This window comes from Scyliorhinus canicula, chromosome 16, assembly GCF_902713615.1.
Source record: "Scyliorhinus canicula chromosome 16, sScyCan1.1, whole genome shotgun sequence".
Taxonomy (NCBI): domain Eukaryota; kingdom Metazoa; phylum Chordata; class Chondrichthyes; order Carcharhiniformes; family Scyliorhinidae; genus Scyliorhinus; species Scyliorhinus canicula.
Genome location: NC_052161.1, coordinates 106,044,309 through 106,063,547, shown reverse-complemented (window position 1 = coordinate 106,063,547; position 19,239 = coordinate 106,044,309). Strand labels below are relative to the sequence as shown.

Sequence of the window (19,239 nt, the reverse complement as noted above, 5' to 3'; positions counted from 1 at the left end):
TTCTGCCCTGTAGGGATTACATAGAACATAGAACAGTACAGAACAGAACAGGCCCTTCGGCCCTCGATGTTGTGCCGAGCAATGATCACCCTACTTAAACCCACGTAACCCGTAACCCAACAATCCCCCCATTAACCTTACACTACGGCCAATCCACCTGACCCGCACATCTTTGGACTGTGGGAGGAAACCGGAGCACCCGGAGGAAACCCACGCACACACGGGGAGGACGTGCAGACTCCACACAGACAGTGACCCAGCCGGGAATCGAACCTGGGACCCTGGAGCTGTGAAGCATTGATGCTAACCACCATGCTACCGTGAGGCCCCGGATTCTAGCACTATTCTAAAGCAAGTCAACCACATCTTCCTGATCCAGCAGTTGTCTTGCCCAACTCGGTGGGGGTGCCATTTCTAAGTTTGACCCCGAGCCACTCAACTGTACCCGAGTATGATTAGCTGCAGGGCTTCACTTGCTCCTCCATTGGCAGTCTTGAACTTAAATAGCCCAAGCAACAGAGACCTTTTTTTGACCCCTAATTGTGTTGAGTTGGGTAAGGCCAAGTACTGCTAATGGATTCCCAAACAGAAGCAGCTCAACTCCCAGGATGTCTTTACGTGCCATAAAACTGTGATATTCAACAACGATGTCCAATCCATACCCCACTGTGAACAGGTCCCTGTTACATAACGATATGTCCAGAGGGTGGAAAGGTGTTAGATCAAAGGGAACGGTGCTTGGAAATAATATTAGAGTCGTTCTCGGAAGGACTCACTTATCATGTACTTAACTATAGGGAATGTAATGACCCCCATTTTCCAGCATCAGGATCCTGCTTGAATCATGCTGATTTAAGCCAGCACAAAAAGCTTCATATAGAACTGTGGACATTAGCAAACAAGGAAGGGGGGTCCACTTTGAGGGATGTGAGGCTGCAGATAGTAAGGGGGGAATAGGGCCTCCGAATTGGAAGGTCAAGCTCTGCGGGTTGCACTGGAAATCCAGGCCCAAGAGTGCCGGAGCGCATAGACGGGGGAGAATGAGGAGTTTGAAGTTTTTGAAAACCCTCCCCTGGACCGTGAGGTCCGCTATACAGCACCCGGTGATTTGGACAGAGTGCGAACCCGAGGCCAATTCAATCTTATGCTTAACTGGATGGATGGGGAGCACGCAGTGTCTTACCGTGTTGGGGTGGACGAAACTTTCCGTGCTCCCGGAGTCCAGTAGGCATTTCTTTTTGTGTTCGTTGAGCTCGATCGTTGTCGTAGTCTTGGCGAGCATGCGTGGTCGCGAATGGTCGAGTGTGATGGAAGCAAGTCATGGCGAGCGTTCCAAGTCATCCTCGGTGGCAGAGTAATCGCTGGCAGGGCCTTCCGTGTTGGCCCAAGATGCCGGCGCCCAGGACCCAAACGTGGAATCGGGGTCCCAAGGTGGCGCCGCCTAGGACCCGCACGTGGAGCCGGGGCCCCAAGATGGCGGTGCCCATGACCCGCTCGTGGCGTCCGGGGCCAAAGATGGCGGCGCCCGTGGGAACCTCGTGGCAGTGTCAGCAGCGTCTGCGGGCCGGTCGGGGCAGACGGGAGCGAGGGTCGGGAGGACCGTGGGCCCGTTGCGGGGGCCGGGAGGCAGGCCGGAGAGGTCGGTGCTCGGTGCTGGGCCCTAGGGGGGCCCGGGGGGGGGGGGGGGGGGGAGGGGGCGATCCGCGGTCGCTGCACGGAACAGCAGCGACCGACTTGGTCTGGCAGACCACCGCGTAGTGGCCCTTCTTCCCGCAGCTCTTACACAGAGCGGAACGGGTCGGGCAGCGCGGGCGGGGGTGCTTGTAGAGGCCACACAAATAGCAGCGGGGCCCCGCTAGCTTGTCGGAGTGACCCGCAGCGCAGGCCTGGGGGGGGGGGGGTGTCGGGGTCAACGGAGGACGGGGGTGGCGTATGCCATGAAGTCCAGGGGGTTGCTGCGTGGCCAGGGGCCTATGCGGTGGGCGTTCAGGTCGGTGACCTCCAGGGAGGTCGCGAGGGTCCGTGCCTCAGCTAGGCTGAGGGCGTTCTTCTCCAGCAATCGCTGGCGGATAGAAGGGGACTGCATGCCGGCAACATAAGCGTCTCTAATTAAAAGTTCCATGTGCTCAGTCGCCGAAACTTGGGGACTGGCGCACATTCTCCCTAGAGCCGTGAGGGCCTGGTAGAACTCGTCGAGTGACTCACCAGGGAACTGTTGTCTAGTCGTCAGGAGATGCCGTGCGTATACTTCGTTGACCGGCCGGAGAAAATGTCCTTTGAGAATTTCCATGGCCGCGTCATAATCACTTTCGTCCTCAATCATTGAATATACCGCCGTGCCCATGCATGAGTGGAGGATGTGGAGTTTCTGCTCCTTGGTGGGCTTGCCGGCTGCAGTCGTCAGGAAGCTATTAAAATATGCCTGCCAGTGTTTAAAGATCGCAGACGCATTTGAAGCATGTGGGCTAGTGCAGAGGCAGTCAGGCTTGATGCGTAGCTCCATTCCAAAATTCTAGCTGATTAAATTGATGAGCCATCAATTGGACTCGAGACACGATGAAGATCCAAACTGTGGCTTTAATCAGCTAGTTGTTAGCCCGGTGGTCGACTACAGAGAAAGGCCGACCGCCGGGAACTCTGGGTACTTATACCTCACCTCTGAGGCGGGGTCTACTTGTCTCTTGACCAATTCAGCAGTCACATGACTAGTCCCAGCCAATCAGATGAGAGGCACATGACCAGCCAGAGCCAATGGGAAACCAATGCTCTGCACCAATGGCAGTGCTCCCATTCATACCACCACATATACCCTGAGGGAGTCGACGGAATGGTTCTGTTTGAGTGGTAGCCGTTCATTTCCCACTTCACATGTTGAGGGGTGGGGGGGAGGGAGGGTGTGGATTGTTGGGGGTGGGGGGAGTTATTTTTTGTTCTTCTTGGGTCTGGTTTTGGGGGTTGGGGGGGTTCAAATATTGTAACATCAATATTGTAATTGATGTTTGAATGTGGTTGTGATAGTGGTATGTATGAAAAATGTTTCTTAAAAGAACATAGCAAATTGGAACAGGAGCAAATGCTATAGTCCCTTTGAACCTGCTCCACCATTCGATGTGATTGTAGCTTATCACTGGCCTTAGCACAACTTTCCCACCTCTTCATATTCCTTGAGCGTATATTCAAAGATGGACATCGCTAACTCGCTGGGCTAGGAATTCCAACGATTCACAACCATTTATGTGAAGGAAGAGGTAGTTTCCCACCTTGGGCGACTGTGTGGAGTTTGCACCTTCTCCCCGTGTCTGCGTGTGTTTCCTCCGGGTGCTCCGGTTTCCTCCCACAGTCCAAAGATGTGCAGGTTAGGTGGATTGGCCATGCTAAATTGCCCCTCAGTGTCCAAAAATGTATAGGTTTTGTGGGGTTACTGGGACAGGGCCTTGCAGTGGGCCTAGGTAGAGTACTCTTTCAGAGGGTCAGTGCAGACTCAATGAGCCAAAAGGCCTCCTTCTGCACTGTAGGATTTCTATGGTTCTATGAAGTGCAACTATAAATAGTGAAGAGAAAAATGCCAGAATTTCCTCGGGGCCTCTCTGCTGCTTGGCTGTTCGAACTTAAGTTGGAGACTTGACACACACCACCGTAATGCACGCAAACAGAATTTCTATCAGAGTTATGGCAGTGGAGCAGTTAGAAAACCCAATGCAATTCACGTCCATAATCAATCTTCCATAGACAGCTCTGGACCTTAAAAATTCTGAAACTTTGTTTTACGCAGGTTCCAAGATTTATAGAATCTACAATGAACACGGACTTCACAGTTTTTGGATGAAAACAATAATTTCTTTTTTTTTACATTTTGCAAATGACAACTAAAAAAAACAACTGGCGGTGGAAGGATTTTTATCCTTGCCTTGGAAACGGTTATGTTTTTATTTTTTTTAATCCTCCGATGGATGAATAATCAAGAGGTAGATTTGACCAGATACAGAGAGAAACAGTTAACATTTGAGTGTGATGGAAGCTATTAACAGTCTTAAAATGCCGTTAGGCGATTGTTCAGTCAAAAGAGGTTTGTCTGAAGCATGAGATTGATGAACTCTTCCATGTCCACTGTACCATCGCCATTAGTGTCCACTTCTTTGATCATCTCCCGCAAATCTTGGTGTGAGAAGTGGACACCTGCTGATTTGCAAGCGGCTTTGAGATTGTCAAAGGAAAAATTTCCATCACCATCTGCAAATAATCACATTTACATACTTTACATAAAGGGCTCATTTTCTTATCTGGCTTTTCCGAGTTGTGCTTTCCTCGCTCAACTTTACAGCGGAAGGCGTGGTAGTTGCTGCAGCAAAACTATTTGTTGCTCTAGATCTACTGGGAGGTTGTCGGCAGGACCTTTTGGGAAAAATTGAGGTATTTCGGTAACAAAACGCAGCACAAACATCAAAAGCCAAGGTTACGTGCACCTCGCACTGCTCCCCAAACCTTTGGACCGAATGCTCAACAATACTGATCGAAGCTGCAGAAAGCATTTCTATTCTCTTGTCCTTGTTAAGATAAGAGTTACTGGGCAGAATTGGAATTGGCTGCGATCTCGCTGCCTGGGCAGCAGCCCAGGCGAGGGATTGGAAAAAGACTTCTGTGTGTAAAACATTGGTATGAATCTGCAGCTTTAGAAACGAGAGGAGAGAAACTGCAACAAAACTGACCCGAGCTCAGTTCGCCAAAGAAAGAACGTTCAAACGGGCATCAATTGATTGTTAAATCTGATAGATTGAATTACCTTTAGATAATTGACAGCAAGTTTATTTTTCCTTTTTTAAACCGTTGTTCCTGAAACTATTGAGCTGCTGGGTGTCACCTTGAGAACAACTTGAGAACTGGTAGTACGGGGTTTTAAAATGTAAAGAGCTGGCAGAATAGTGGAAGCTTCAGCTGAACGTCACAAATCACTTCATATACCTCTCGTCACAGAAGGAAAAATATTACAACATGGGGGCGGCACGGTGGCGCAGTGGTTAGCACTGCTGCCTCACAGCACCAGGGACCCAGATTTGATTCCGGCCTTGGGTGACTCTGTGCGGAGTCTGCACGTTCTCCCCGTGTCTGCGTGGGGTTCCTCCGGGTGCCCCGGTCTCCTCCCACAGTCCAAAGATGTGCAGGTTAGGTGGATTGGCCATGCTAAATTGCCCGTGTCCAAAAATGTGTAGGTTTGGTGGGGTTACGGGGACAGGGCCTTGCAGTGGGCCTACATAGAGTACTCTTTCAGAGGGTCAGTGCAGACTCAATGAGCCAAAAGGCCTCCTTCTGCACTGTAGGATTTCTATGGTTCTATGAAGTGCAACTATAAATAGTGGGCTGGTGCAGAGGCAGTCAGGCTTGATGCGTAGCTGCATTCCAAAATTCTAGCTGATTAAATTGATGTACCATCAATTGGACTCGAGACACGATGAAGATCCAAACTGTGGCTTTAATCAGCTAGTTGTTAGCCCGGTGATTGACTACAGAGAAAGGCCGACCGCCGGGAACTCTGGGTACTTATACCTTGCCTCTGAGGCGGGGTCTACTTGCCTGTTGACCAATTGAGCAGTCACATGACTAGTCCCAGCCAATCAGATGAGAGGCACATGACCAGCCAGAGCCAATGGGAAACCAATGCTCTGCACCAATGGCAGTGCTCCCATTCATACCACCACATATACACTGAGGGAGTCGACGGAAGGGTTCTGTTTGAGTGGTAGCCGTTCATTTCCCACTTCACATGTTGGGGGGTGGGGGGGGGGGAGGGTGTGGATTGTTGGGGCGGGGGGGGGAGTTATTTTTTGTTCTTCTTGGGTCTGGTTTTGGGGGTGGGGGGGGGTTCAAATATTGTAACATCAATATTGTAATTGATATTTGAATGTGGTTGTGATAGTGGTATGTATGAAAAATGTTTCTTAAAAGAACATAACAAATTGGAACAGGAGCAAATGCTATAGTCCCTTTGAACCTGCTCCACCATTCGATGTGATTGTAGCTTATCACTGGCCTTAGCACAACTTTCCCACCTCTTCATATTCCTTGAGCGTATATTCAAAGATGGACATCGCTAACTCGCTGGGCTAGGAATTCCAACGATTCACAACCATTTATGTGAAGGAAGAGGTAGTTTCCCACCTTGGGCGACTGTGTGGCGTTTGCACCTTCTCCCCGTGTATGCGTGTGTTTCCTCCGGGTGTTCCGGTTTCCTCCCACAGTCCAAAGATGTGCAGGTTAGGTGGATTGGCCATGCTAAATTGCCCCTCAGTGTCCAAAAATGTGTAGGTTTGGTGGGGTTACGGGGACAGGGCCTTGCAGTGGGCCTACGTAGAGTACTCTTTCAGAGGGTCAGTGCAGACTCAATGAGCCAAAAGGCCTCCTTCTGCACTGTAGGATTTCTATGGTTCTATGAAGCGCAACTATAAATAGTGAAGAGAAAAATGCCAGAATTTCCTCGGGGCCTCTCTGCTGCTTGGCTGTTCGAACTTAAGTTGGAGACTTGACACACACCACCGTAATGCACGCAAACAGAATTTCTATCAGTTATGGCAGTGGAGCAGTTAGAAAACCCAATGCAATTCACTTCCATAATCAATCTTCCATAGACAGCTCTGGACCTTAAAATTCTGAAACTTTGTTTTACGCAGGTTCCAAGATTTATAGAATCTACAATGAACACGGACTTCACAGTTTTTGGATGAAAACAATCATTTCTTTTTTTTACATTTTGCAAATGACAACTAAAAAAAACAACTGGCGGTGGAAGGATTTTTATCCTTGCCTTGGAAACGGTTATGTTTTTATTTTTTTTAATCCTCCGATGGATGAATAATCAAGAGGTAGATTTGACCAGGTACAGAGAGAAACAGTTAACATTTGAGTGTGATGGAAGCTATTAACAGTCTTAAAATGCCGTTAGGCGATTGGTCAGTCAAAAGAGGTTTGTCTGAAGCATGAGATTGATGAACTCTTCCATGTCCACTGTACCATCGCCATTAGTGTCCACTTCTTTGATCATCTCCCGCAAATCTTGGTGTGAGAAGTGGACACCTGCTGATTTGCAAGCGGCTTTGAGATTGTCAAAGGAAAAATTTCCATCACCATCTGCAAATAATCACATTTACATACTTTACATAAAGGGCTAATTTTCTTATCTGGCTTTTCCGAGTTGTGTTTCCTCGCTCTACTTTACAGCGGAGGGCGTGGTAGTTGCTGCAGCAAAACTATTTGTTGCTGTAGATCTACTGGGAGGTTGTCGGCAGGACCTTTTGGGAAAAATTGAGGTATTTCGGTAACAAAACGCAGCACAAACATCAAAAGCCAAGGTTACGTGCACCTCGCACTGCTCCCCAAACCTTTGGACCGAATGATCAACAATACTCATCGAAGCTGCAGAAAGCATTTCTATTCTCTTGTTCTTGTTAAGATAAGAGTTACTGGGCAGAATTGGAATTGGCTGCGATCTCGCTGCCTGGGCAGCAGCCCAGGCGAGGGATTGGAAAAAGACTTCTGTGTGTAAAACATTGGTATGAATCTGCAGCTTTAGAAACGAGAGGAGAGAAACTGCAACAAAACTGACCCGAGCTCAGTTTGCCAAAGAAAGAACATTCAAACGGGCATCAATTGATCGTTAAATCTGATAGATTGAATTACCTTTAGATAATTGACAGCAAGTTTATTTTTCCTTTATTAAACTGTTGTTCCTGAAACTATTGAGCTGCTGGGTGTCACCTTGAGGACAACTTGAGAACTGGTAGTACGGGGTTACCAAATGTAAAGAGCTGGCAGAATAGTGGAAGCTTCAGCTGAACGTCACAAATCACTTCATATACCTCTCGTCACGGAAGGAAAAATATTACAACATGGGGGCGGCACGGTGGCGCAGTGGTTAGCACTGCTGCCTCACAGCGGCAGGGACCCAGATTTGATTCCGGCCTTGGGTGACTCTGTGCGGAGTCTGCACGTTCTCCCCGTGTCTGCGTGGGGTTCCTCCGGGTGCCCCGGTCTCCTCCCACAGTCCAAAGATGTGCAGGTTAGGTGGATTGGCCATGCTAAATTGCCCGTGTCCAAAAATGTGTAGGTTTGGTGGGGTTACGGGGACAGGGCCTTGCAGTGGGCCTACATAGAATACTCTTTCAGAGGGTCAGTGCAGACTCAATGAGCCAAAAAGCCTCCTTCTGCACTGTAGAATTTCTATGGTTCTATGAAGCGCAACTATAAATAGTGGGCTGGTGCAGAGGCAGTCAGGCTTGATGCGTAGCTGCATTCCAAAATTCTAGCTGATTAAATTGATGTACCATCAATTGGACTCGAGACACGATGAAGATCCAAACTGTGGCTCTAATCAGCTAGTTGTTAGCCCGGTGGTTGACTACAGAGAAAGGCCGACCGCCGGGAACTCTGGGTACTTATACCTTGCCTCTGAGGCGGGGTCTACTTGCCTGTTGACCAATTGAGCAGTCACATGACTAGTCCCAGCCAATCAGATGAGAGGCACATGACCAGCCAGAGCCAATGGGAAACCAATGCTCTGCATCAATGGCAGTGCTCCCATTCATACCACCACATATACCCTGAGGGAGTCGACGGAAGGGTTCTGTTTGAGTGGTAGCCGTTCATTTCCCACTTCACATGTTGGGGGGTGGGGGGGGGAGGGTGTGGATTGTTGGGGGGGGGGGGGGAGTTATTTTTTGTTCTTCTTGGGTCTGGTTTTGGGGGTTGGGGGGTTCAAATATTGTAACATCAATATTGTAATTGATGTTTGAATGTGGTTGTGATAGTGGTATGTATGAAAAATGTTTCTTAAAAGAACATAACAAATTGGAACAGGAGTAAATGCTATAGTCCCTTTGAATCTGCTCCACCATTCGATGTGATTGTAGCTTATCACTGGCCTTAGCACAACTTTCCCACCTCTTCATATTCCTTGAGCGTATATTCAAAGATGGACATCGCTAACTCGCTGGGCTAGGAATTCCAACGATTCACAACCATTTATGTGAAGGAAGAGGTAGTTTCCCACCTTGGGCGACTGTGTGGAGTTTGCACCTTCTCCCCGTGTCTGCGTGTGATTCCTCCGGGTGTTCCGGTTTCCTCCCACAGTCCAAAGATGTGCAGGTTAGGTGGATTGGCCATGCTAAATTGCCCCTCAGTGTCCAAAAATGTGTAGGTTTGGTGGGGTTACGGGGACAGGGCCTTGCAGTGGGCCTAGGTAGAGTACTCTTTCAGAGGGTCAGTGCAGACTCAATGAGCTAAAAGGCCTCCTTCTGCACTGTAGGATTTCTATGGTTCTATAAAGCACAACTATAAATAGTGAAGAGAAAAATGCCAGAATTTCCTCGGGGCCTCTCTGCTGCTTGGCTGTTCGAACTTAAGTTGGAGACTTGACACACACCACCGTAATGCACGCAAACAGAATTTCTATCAGAGTTATGGCAGTGGAGCAGTTAGAAAACCCAATGCAATTCACGTCCATAATCAATCTTCCATAGACAGCTCTGGACCTTAAAAATTCTGAAACTTTGTTTTACGCAGGTTCCAAGATTTATAGAATCTACAATGAACACGGACTTCACAGTTTTTGGATGAAAACAATAATTTCTTTTTTTTTACATTTTGCAAATGACAACTAAAAAAAACAACTGGCGGTGGAAGGATTTTTATCCTTGCCTTGGAAACGGTTATGTTTTTATTTTTTTTAATCCTCCGATGGATGAATAATCAAGAGGTAGATTTGACCAGATACAGAGAGAAACAGTTAACATTTGAGTGTGATGGAAGCTATTAACAGTCTTAAAATGCCGTTAGGCGATTGTTCAGTCAAAAGAGGTTTGTCTGAAGCATGAGATTGATGAACTCTTCCATGTCCACTGTACCATCGCCATTAGTGTCCACTTCTTTGATCATCTCCCGCAAATCTTGGTGTGAGAAGTGGACACCTGCTGATTTGCAAGCGGCTTTGAGATTGTCAAAGGAAAAATTTCCATCACCATCTGCAAATAATCACATTTACATACTTTACATAAAGGGCTCATTTTCTTATCTGGCTTTTCCGAGTTGTGCTTTCCTCGCTCAACTTTACAGCGGAAGGCGTGGTAGTTGCTGCAGCAAAACTATTTGTTGCTCTAGATCTACTGGGAGGTTGTCGGCAGGACCTTTTGGGAAAAATTGAGGTATTTCGGTAACAAAACGCAGCACAAACATCAAAAGCCAAGGTTACGTGCACCTCGCACTGCTCCCCAAACCTTTGGACCGAATGCTCAACAATACTGATCGAAGCTGCAGAAAGCATTTCTATTCTCTTGTCCTTGTTAAGATAAGAGTTACTGGGCAGAATTGGAATTGGCTGCGATCTCGCTGCCTGGGCAGCAGCCCAGGCGAGGGATTGGAAAAAGACTTCTGTGTGTAAAACATTGGTATGAATCTGCAGCTTTAGAAACGAGAGGAGAGAAACTGCAACAAAACTGACCCGAGCTCAGTTCGCCAAAGAAAGAACGTTCAAACGGGCATCAATTGATTGTTAAATCTGATAGATTGAATTACCTTTAGATAATTGACAGCAAGTTTATTTTTCCTTTTTTAAACCGTTGTTCCTGAAACTATTGAGCTGCTGGGTGTCACCTTGAGAACAACTTGAGAACTGGTAGTACGGGGTTTTAAAATGTAAAGAGCTGGCAGAATAGTGGAAGCTTCAGCTGAACGTCACAAATCACTTCATATACCTCTCGTCACAGAAGGAAAAATATTACAACATGGGGGCGGCACGGTGGCGCAGTGGTTAGCACTGCTGCCTCACAGCACCAGGGACCCAGATTTGATTCCGGCCTTGGGTGACTCTGTGCGGAGTCTGCACGTTCTCCCCGTGTCTGCGTGGGGTTCCTCCGGGTGCCCCGGTCTCCTCCCACAGTCCAAAGATGTGCAGGTTAGGTGGATTGGCCATGCTAAATTGCCCGTGTCCAAAAATGTGTAGGTTTGGTGGGGTTACGGGGACAGGGCCTTGCAGTGGGCCTACATAGAGTACTCTTTCAGAGGGTCAGTGCAGACTCAATGAGCCAAAAGGCCTCCTTCTGCACTGTAGGATTTCTATGGTTCTATGAAGTGCAACTATAAATAGTGGGCTGGTGCAGAGGCAGTCAGGCTTGATGCGTAGCTGCATTCCAAAATTCTAGCTGATTAAATTGATGTACCATCAATTGGACTCGAGACACGATGAAGATCCAAACTGTGGCTTTAATCAGCTAGTTGTTAGCCCGGTGATTGACTACAGAGAAAGGCCGACCGCCGGGAACTCTGGGTACTTATACCTTGCCTCTGAGGCGGGGTCTACTTGCCTGTTGACCAATTGAGCAGTCACATGACTAGTCCCAGCCAATCAGATGAGAGGCACATGACCAGCCAGAGCCAATGGGAAACCAATGCTCTGCACCAATGGCAGTGCTCCCATTCATACCACCACATATACACTGAGGGAGTCGACGGAAGGGTTCTGTTTGAGTGGTAGCCGTTCATTTCCCACTTCACATGTTGGGGGGTGGGGGGGGGGGAGGGTGTGGATTGTTGGGGCGGGGGGGGAGTTATTTTTTGTTCTTCTTGGGTCTGGTTTTGGGGGTGGGGGGGGGTTCAAATATTGTAACATCAATATTGTAATTGATATTTGAATGTGGTTGTGATAGTGGTATGTATGAAAAATGTTTCTTAAAAGAACATAACAAATTGGAACAGGAGCAAATGCTATAGTCCCTTTGAACCTGCTCCACCATTCGATGTGATTGTAGCTTATCACTGGCCTTAGCACAACTTTCCCACCTCTTCATATTCCTTGAGCGTATATTCAAAGATGGACATCGCTAACTCGCTGGGCTAGGAATTCCAACGATTCACAACCATTTATGTGAAGGAAGAGGTAGTTTCCCACCTTGGGCGACTGTGTGGCGTTTGCACCTTCTCCCCGTGTATGCGTGTGTTTCCTCCGGGTGTTCCGGTTTCCTCCCACAGTCCAAAGATGTGCAGGTTAGGTGGATTGGCCATGCTAAATTGCCCCTCAGTGTCCAAAAATGTGTAGGTTTGGTGGGGTTACGGGGACAGGGCCTTGCAGTGGGCCTACGTAGAGTACTCTTTCAGAGGGTCAGTGCAGACTCAATGAGCCAAAAGGCCTCCTTCTGCACTGTAGGATTTCTATGGTTCTATGAAGCGCAACTATAAATAGTGAAGAGAAAAATGCCAGAATTTCCTCGGGGCCTCTCTGCTGCTTGGCTGTTCGAACTTAAGTTGGAGACTTGACACACACCACCGTAATGCACGCAAACAGAATTTCTATCAGTTATGGCAGTGGAGCAGTTAGAAAACCCAATGCAATTCACTTCCATAATCAATCTTCCATAGACAGCTCTGGACCTTAAAATTCTGAAACTTTGTTTTACGCAGGTTCCAAGATTTATAGAATCTACAATGAACACGGACTTCACAGTTTTTGGATGAAAACAATCATTTCTTTTTTTTACATTTTGCAAATGACAACTAAAAAAAACAACTGGCGGTGGAAGGATTTTTATCCTTGCCTTGGAAACGGTTATGTTTTTATTTTTTTTAATCCTCCGATGGATGAATAATCAAGAGGTAGATTTGACCAGGTACAGAGAGAAACAGTTAACATTTGAGTGTGATGGAAGCTATTAACAGTCTTAAAATGCCGTTAGGCGATTGGTCAGTCAAAAGAGGTTTGTCTGAAGCATGAGATTGATGAACTCTTCCATGTCCACTGTACCATCGCCATTAGTGTCCACTTCTTTGATCATCTCCCGCAAATCTTGGTGTGAGAAGTGGACACCTGCTGATTTGCAAGCGGCTTTGAGATTGTCAAAGGAAAAATTTCCATCACCATCTGCAAATAATCACATTTACATACTTTACATAAAGGGCTAATTTTCTTATCTGGCTTTTCCGAGTTGTGTTTCCTCGCTCTACTTTACAGCGGAGGGCGTGGTAGTTGCTGCAGCAAAACTATTTGTTGCTGTAGATCTACTGGGAGGTTGTCGGCAGGACCTTTTGGGAAAAATTGAGGTATTTCGGTAACAAAACGCAGCACAAACATCAAAAGCCAAGGTTACGTGCACCTCGCACTGCTCCCCAAACCTTTGGACCGAATGATCAACAATACTCATCGAAGCTGCAGAAAGCATTTCTATTCTCTTGTTCTTGTTAAGATAAGAGTTACTGGGCAGAATTGGAATTGGCTGCGATCTCGCTGCCTGGGCAGCAGCCCAGGCGAGGGATTGGAAAAAGACTTCTGTGTGTAAAACATTGGTATGAATCTGCAGCTTTAGAAACGAGAGGAGAGAAACTGCAACAAAACTGACCCGAGCTCAGTTTGCCAAAGAAAGAACATTCAAACGGGCATCAATTGATCGTTAAATCTGATAGATTGAATTACCTTTAGATAATTGACAGCAAGTTTATTTTTCCTTTATTAAACTGTTGTTCCTGAAACTATTGAGCTGCTGGGTGTCACCTTGAGGACAACTTGAGAACTGGTAGTACGGGGTTACCAAATGTAAAGAGCTGGCAGAATAGTGGAAGCTTCAGCTGAACGTCACAAATCACTTCATATACCTCTCGTCACGGAAGGAAAAATATTACAACATGGGGGCGGCACGGTGGCGCAGTGGTTAGCACTGCTGCCTCACAGCGGCAGGGACCCAGATTTGATTCCGGCCTTGGGTGACTCTGTGCGGAGTCTGCACGTTCTCCCCGTGTCTGCGTGGGGTTCCTCCGGGTGCCCCGGTCTCCTCCCACAGTCCAAAGATGTGCAGGTTAGGTGGATTGGCCATGCTAAATTGCCCGTGTCCAAAAATGTGTAGGTTTGGTGGGGTTACGGGGACAGGGCCTTGCAGTGGGCCTACATAGAATACTCTTTCAGAGGGTCAGTGCAGACTCAATGAGCCAAAAAGCCTCCTTCTGCACTGTAGAATTTCTATGGTTCTATGAAGCGCAACTATAAATAGTGGGCTGGTGCAGAGGCAGTCAGGCTTGATGCGTAGCTGCATTCCAAAATTCTAGCTGATTAAATTGATGTACCATCAATTGGACTCGAGACACGATGAAGATCCAAACTGTGGCTCTAATCAGCTAGTTGTTAGCCCGGTGGTTGACTACAGAGAAAGGCCGACCGCCGGGAACTCTGGGTACTTATACCTTGCCTCTGAGGCGGGGTCTACTTGCCTGTTGACCAATTGAGCAGTCACATGACTAGTCCCAGCCAATCAGATGAGAGGCACATGACCAGCCAGAGCCAATGGGAAACCAATGCTCTGCATCAATGGCAGTGCTCCCATTCATACCACCACATATACCCTGAGGGAGTCGACGGAAGGGTTCTGTTTGAGTGGTAGCCGTTCATTTCCCACTTCACATGTTGGGGGGTGGGGGGGGGAGGGTGTGGATTGTTGGGGGGGGGGGGGGGTTATTTTTTGTTCTTCTTGGGTCTGGTTTTGGGGGTTGGGGGGTTCAAATATTGTAACATCAATATTGTAATTGATGTTTGAATGTGGTTGTGATAGTGGTATGTATGAAAAATGTTTCTTAAAAGAACATAACAAATTGGAACAGGAGTAAATGCTATAGTCCCTTTGAATCTGCTCCACCATTCGATGTGATTGTAGCTTATCACTGGCCTTAGCACAACTTTCCCACCTCTTCATATTCCTTGAGCGTATATTCAAAGATGGACATCGCTAACTCGCTGGGCTAGGAATTCCAACGATTCACAACCATTTATGTGAAGGAAGAGGTAGTTTCCCACCTTGGGCGACTGTGTGGAGTTTGCACCTTCTCCCCGTGTCTGCGTGTGATTCCTCCGGGTGTTCCGGTTTCCTCCCACAGTCCAAAGATGTGCAGGTTAGGTGGATTGGCCATGCTAAATTGCCCCTCAGTGTCCAAAAATGTGTAGGTTTGGTGGGGTTACGGGGACAGGGCCTTGCAGTGGGCCTAGGTAGAGTACTCTTTCAGAGGGTCAGTGCAGACTCAATGAGCTAAAAGGCCTCCTTCTGCACTGTAGGATTTCTATGGTTCTATAAAGCACAACTATAAATAGTGAAGAGAAAAATGCCAGAATTTCCTCGGGGCCTCTCTGCTGCTTGGCTGTTCGAACTTAAGTTGGAGACTTGACACACACCACCGTAATGCACGCAAACAGAATTTCTATCAGAGTTATGGCAGTGGAGCAGTTAGAAAACCCAATGCAATTCACTTCCATAATCAATCTTCCATAGACAGCTCTGGACCTTAAAATTCTGAAACTTTGTTTTACGCAGGTTCCAAGATTTATAGAATCTACAATGAACACGGACTTCACAGTTTTTGGATGAAAACAATCATTTCTTTTTTTTTTACATTTTGCAAATGACAACTAAAAAAAACAACTGGCGGTGGAAGGATTTTTATCCTTGCCTTGGAAACGGTTATGTTTTTATTTTTTTTAATCCTCCGATGGATGAATAATCAAGAGGTAGATTTGACCAGATACAGAGAGAAACAGTTAACATTTGAGTGTGATGGAAGCTATTAACAGTCTTAAAATGCCGTTAGGCGATTGTTCAGTCAAAAGAGGTTTGTCTGAAGCATGAGATTGATGAACTCTTCCATGTCCACTGTACCATCGCCATTAATGTCCACTTCTTTGATCATCTCCCGCAAATCTTGGTGTGAGAAGTGGACACCTGCTGATTTGCAAGCGGCTTTGAGATTGTCAAAGGAAAAATTTCCATCACCATCTGCAAATAATCACATTTACATACTTTACATAAAGGGCTAATTTTCTTATCTGGCTTTTCCGAGTTGTGCTTTCCTCGCTCAACTTTACAACGGAGGGCGTGGTAGTTGCTGCAGCAAAACTATTTGTTGCTCTCGATCTACTGGGAGGTTGTCGGCAGGACCTTTTGGGAAAAATTGAGGTATTTCGGTAACAAATCTCAGCACAATCATCAAAAGCCGAGGTTACGTGCACCTCGCACTGCTCCCCAAACCTTTGGACCGAATGCTCAACAATACTGATCGAAGCTGCAGAAAGCATTTCTATTCTCTTGTCCTTGTTAAGATAAGAGTTACTGGGCAGAATTGGAATTGGCTGCGATCTCGCTGCCTGGGCAGCAGCCCAGGCGAGGGATTGGAAAAAGACTTCTGTGTGTAAAACATTGGTATGAATCTGCAGCTTTAGAAACGAGAGGAGAGAAACTGCAACAAAACTGACCCGAGTTCAGTTCGCCAACGAAAGAACGTTCAAACGGGCATCAATTGATTGTTAAATCTGATAGATTGAATTACCTTTAGATAATTGACAGCAAGTTTATTTTTCCATTTTTAAACCGTTGTTCCTGAAACTATTGAGCTGCTGGGTGTCACCTTGAGGACAACTTGAGAACTGGTAGTACGGGGTTACCAAATGTAAAGAGCTGGCAGAATAGTGGAAGCTTCAGCTGAACGTCACAAATCACTTCATATACCTCTCGTCACGGAAGGAAAAATATTACAACATGGGGGCGGCACGGTGGCGCAGTGGTTAGCACTGCTGCCTCACAGCGGCAGGGACCCAGATTTGATTCCGGCCTTGGGTGACTCTGTGCGGAGTCTGCACGTTCTCCCCTTGTCTGCGTGGGGTTCCTCCGGGTGCCCCGGTCTCCTCCCACAGTCCAAAAATGTGTAGGTTTGGTGGGGTTACGGGGACAGGGCCTTGCAATGGGCCTACATAGAGTACTCTTTCAGAGGGTCAGTGCAGACTCAATGAGCCAAAAGGCCTCCTTCTGCACTGTAGGATTTCTATGGTTCTATGAAGCGCAACTATAAATAGTGGGCTGGTGCAGAGGCAGTCAGGCTTGATGCGTAGCTCCATTCCAAAATTCTAGCTGATTAAATTGATGTACCATCAATTGGACTCGAGACACGATGAAGATCCGAACTGTGGCTTTAATCAGCTAGTTGTTAGCCCGGTGGTTGACTACAGAGAAAGGCCGACCGCCGGGAACTCTGGGTACTTATACCTTGCCTCTGAGGCGGGGTCTACTTGCCTGTTGACCAATTGAGCAGTCACATGACTAGGCCCAGCCAATCAGATGAGAGGCACATGACCAGCCAGAGCCAATGGGAAACCAATGCTCTGCACCAATGGCAGTGCTCCCATTCATACCACCACATATACCCTGAGAGAGTCGACGGAAGGGTTCTGTTTGAGTGGTAGCCGTTCATTTCCCACTTCACATGTTGGAGGGTGGGGGGGGAGGGTGTGGATTGTTGGGGGGGGGGGGGGGAGTTATTTTTTGTTCTTCTTGGGTCTGGTTTTGGGGGTTGGGGGGGTTCAAATATTATAACATCAATATTGTAATTGATGTTTGAATGTGGTTGTGATAGTGGTATGTATGAAAAATGTTTCTTAAAAGAACATAACAAATTGGAACAGGAGTAAATGCTATAGTCCCTTTGAACCTGCTCCACCATTCGATGTGATTGTAGCTTATCACTGGCCTTCGCACAACTTTCCCACCTCTTCATATTCCTTGAGCGTATATTCAAAGATGGACATCGCTAACTCGCTGGGCTAGGAATTCCAACGATTCACAACCATTTATGTGAAGGAAGAGGTAGTTTCCCACCTTGGGCAACTGTGTGGCGTTTGCACCTTCTCCCCGTGTCTGCGTGTGTTTCCTCCGGGTGTTCCGGTTTCCTCCCACAGTCCAAAGATGTGCAGGTTAGGTGGATTGGCCATGCTAAATTGCCCCTCAGTGTCCAAAAATGTGTAGGTTTGGTGGGGTTACGGGGACAGGGCCTTGCAGTGGGCCTAGGTAGAGTACTCTTTCAGAGGGTCAGTGCAGACTCAATGAGCCAAAAGGCCTCCTTCTGCACTGTAGGATTTCTATGGTTCTATGAAGCGCAACTATAAATAGTGAAGAGAAAAATGCCAGAATTTCCTCGGGGCCTCTCTGCTGCTTGGCTGTTCGAACTTAAGTTGGAGACTTGGCACACACCACCGTAATGCACGCAAAAAGAATTTCTATCAGAGTTATGGCAGTGGAGCAGTTAGAAAACCCAATGCAATTCACTTCCATAATCACTCTTCCACAGACAGCTCTGGACCTTAAAATTCTGAAACTTTGTTTTACGCAGGTTCCAAGATTTATGGAATCTACAATGAACACGGACTTCACAGTTTTTGGATGAAAACAATAATTTCTTTTTTTTACATTTTGCAAATGACAACTAAAAAAAACAACTGGCGGTGGAAGGATTTTTATCCTTGCCTTGGAAACGGTTATGTTTTTATTTTTTTTAATCCTCCGATGGATGAATAATCAAGAGGTAGATTTGACCAGATACAGAGAGAAACAGTTAACATTTGAGTGTGATGGAAGCTATTAACAGTCTTAAAATGCCGTTAGGCGGGGTGGCGGCGATGTCCGAGTGAGCCGCACATTCGGTGGGCTCTCACTCCGGCGGGACTGAACAGCTGTTTCCCCGCGATAGCGGGACCACGGAGGCGGCAGAAAGGCTGCCGGGAACAGAAGAGGAGAGCGGGCTGCAGAAAATGAAAGTGTGGGAGGCCAGCAGGTGAGGAAGAAAGAGAGAGAGACGGAGGCAAGGAGGAAGCTGACCTGCAGGGTAAGATGGCGGACCCACGGACCTTCCTTCCTCCAGGACAAAGGGAAAAAAAAGTTTGGAGTTGCTGAGGAGGGACAGCTTGGACCCACTTCAGATGCCCAGGAGGGGGTAAAAATTTAAGGTGCTGGGCAAAGGAAAGCGGCAGCGAAGGCGCTGAGGAGCGGGCTGCGGCATATGGAACAGCGGGATTCCAGAAGGCAGAAGAAGAAGGAGAAAAAGGGACAGAGACAAGGACCTGAAGAAAATTACCTGGGACCTAAGATGGCGGACACACGGACCCCGGACTCAGCAATCCAGTTGGCGCTGGATAACATGCTCCAGGTAATGAAGTCCAGTTTTGAAGCGCTGAAGCGGGACAGCTTGGACCCAATCCAGAAAGCGGTGGATCAGCTGAACCAGAGGATGGACGCCCAGGATGTGAAAGTTAAGGAGCTGGGAGAGGCGGTGGAGGAGCAGGCGGATGCGCAAACGGTTGCAGCGGTAGAAGTGGACGGCCTGAAAGAGCGGCAGAGAAGACTGCTGGACAGAGTGGAGGAGCTGGAGAATAGAATCCGCAGGAACAATCTGAGGATGGTCGGCCTC

General features: G+C 47.5%; 1 protein-coding gene across 1 annotated transcript; it reads right to left on the bottom strand.

The window, feature by feature from the left end:
- Window positions 1-4,057: 4,057 nt before the first annotated feature.
- LOC119951037 (calmodulin-like protein 5) lies at window positions 4,058-12,809 on the bottom strand. The gene is made up of 4 exons (XM_038774072.1): window positions 12,779-12,809; window positions 9,891-10,007; window positions 7,003-7,119; window positions 4,058-4,230 (listed from the first exon to the last, which is right to left on the bottom strand). Exons 1-4 carry the CDS (start codon window positions 12,807-12,809, stop codon window positions 4,058-4,060), a joined length of 438 nt encoding a protein of 145 aa, XP_038630000.1.
- Window positions 12,810-19,239: the final 6,430 nt, after the last annotated feature.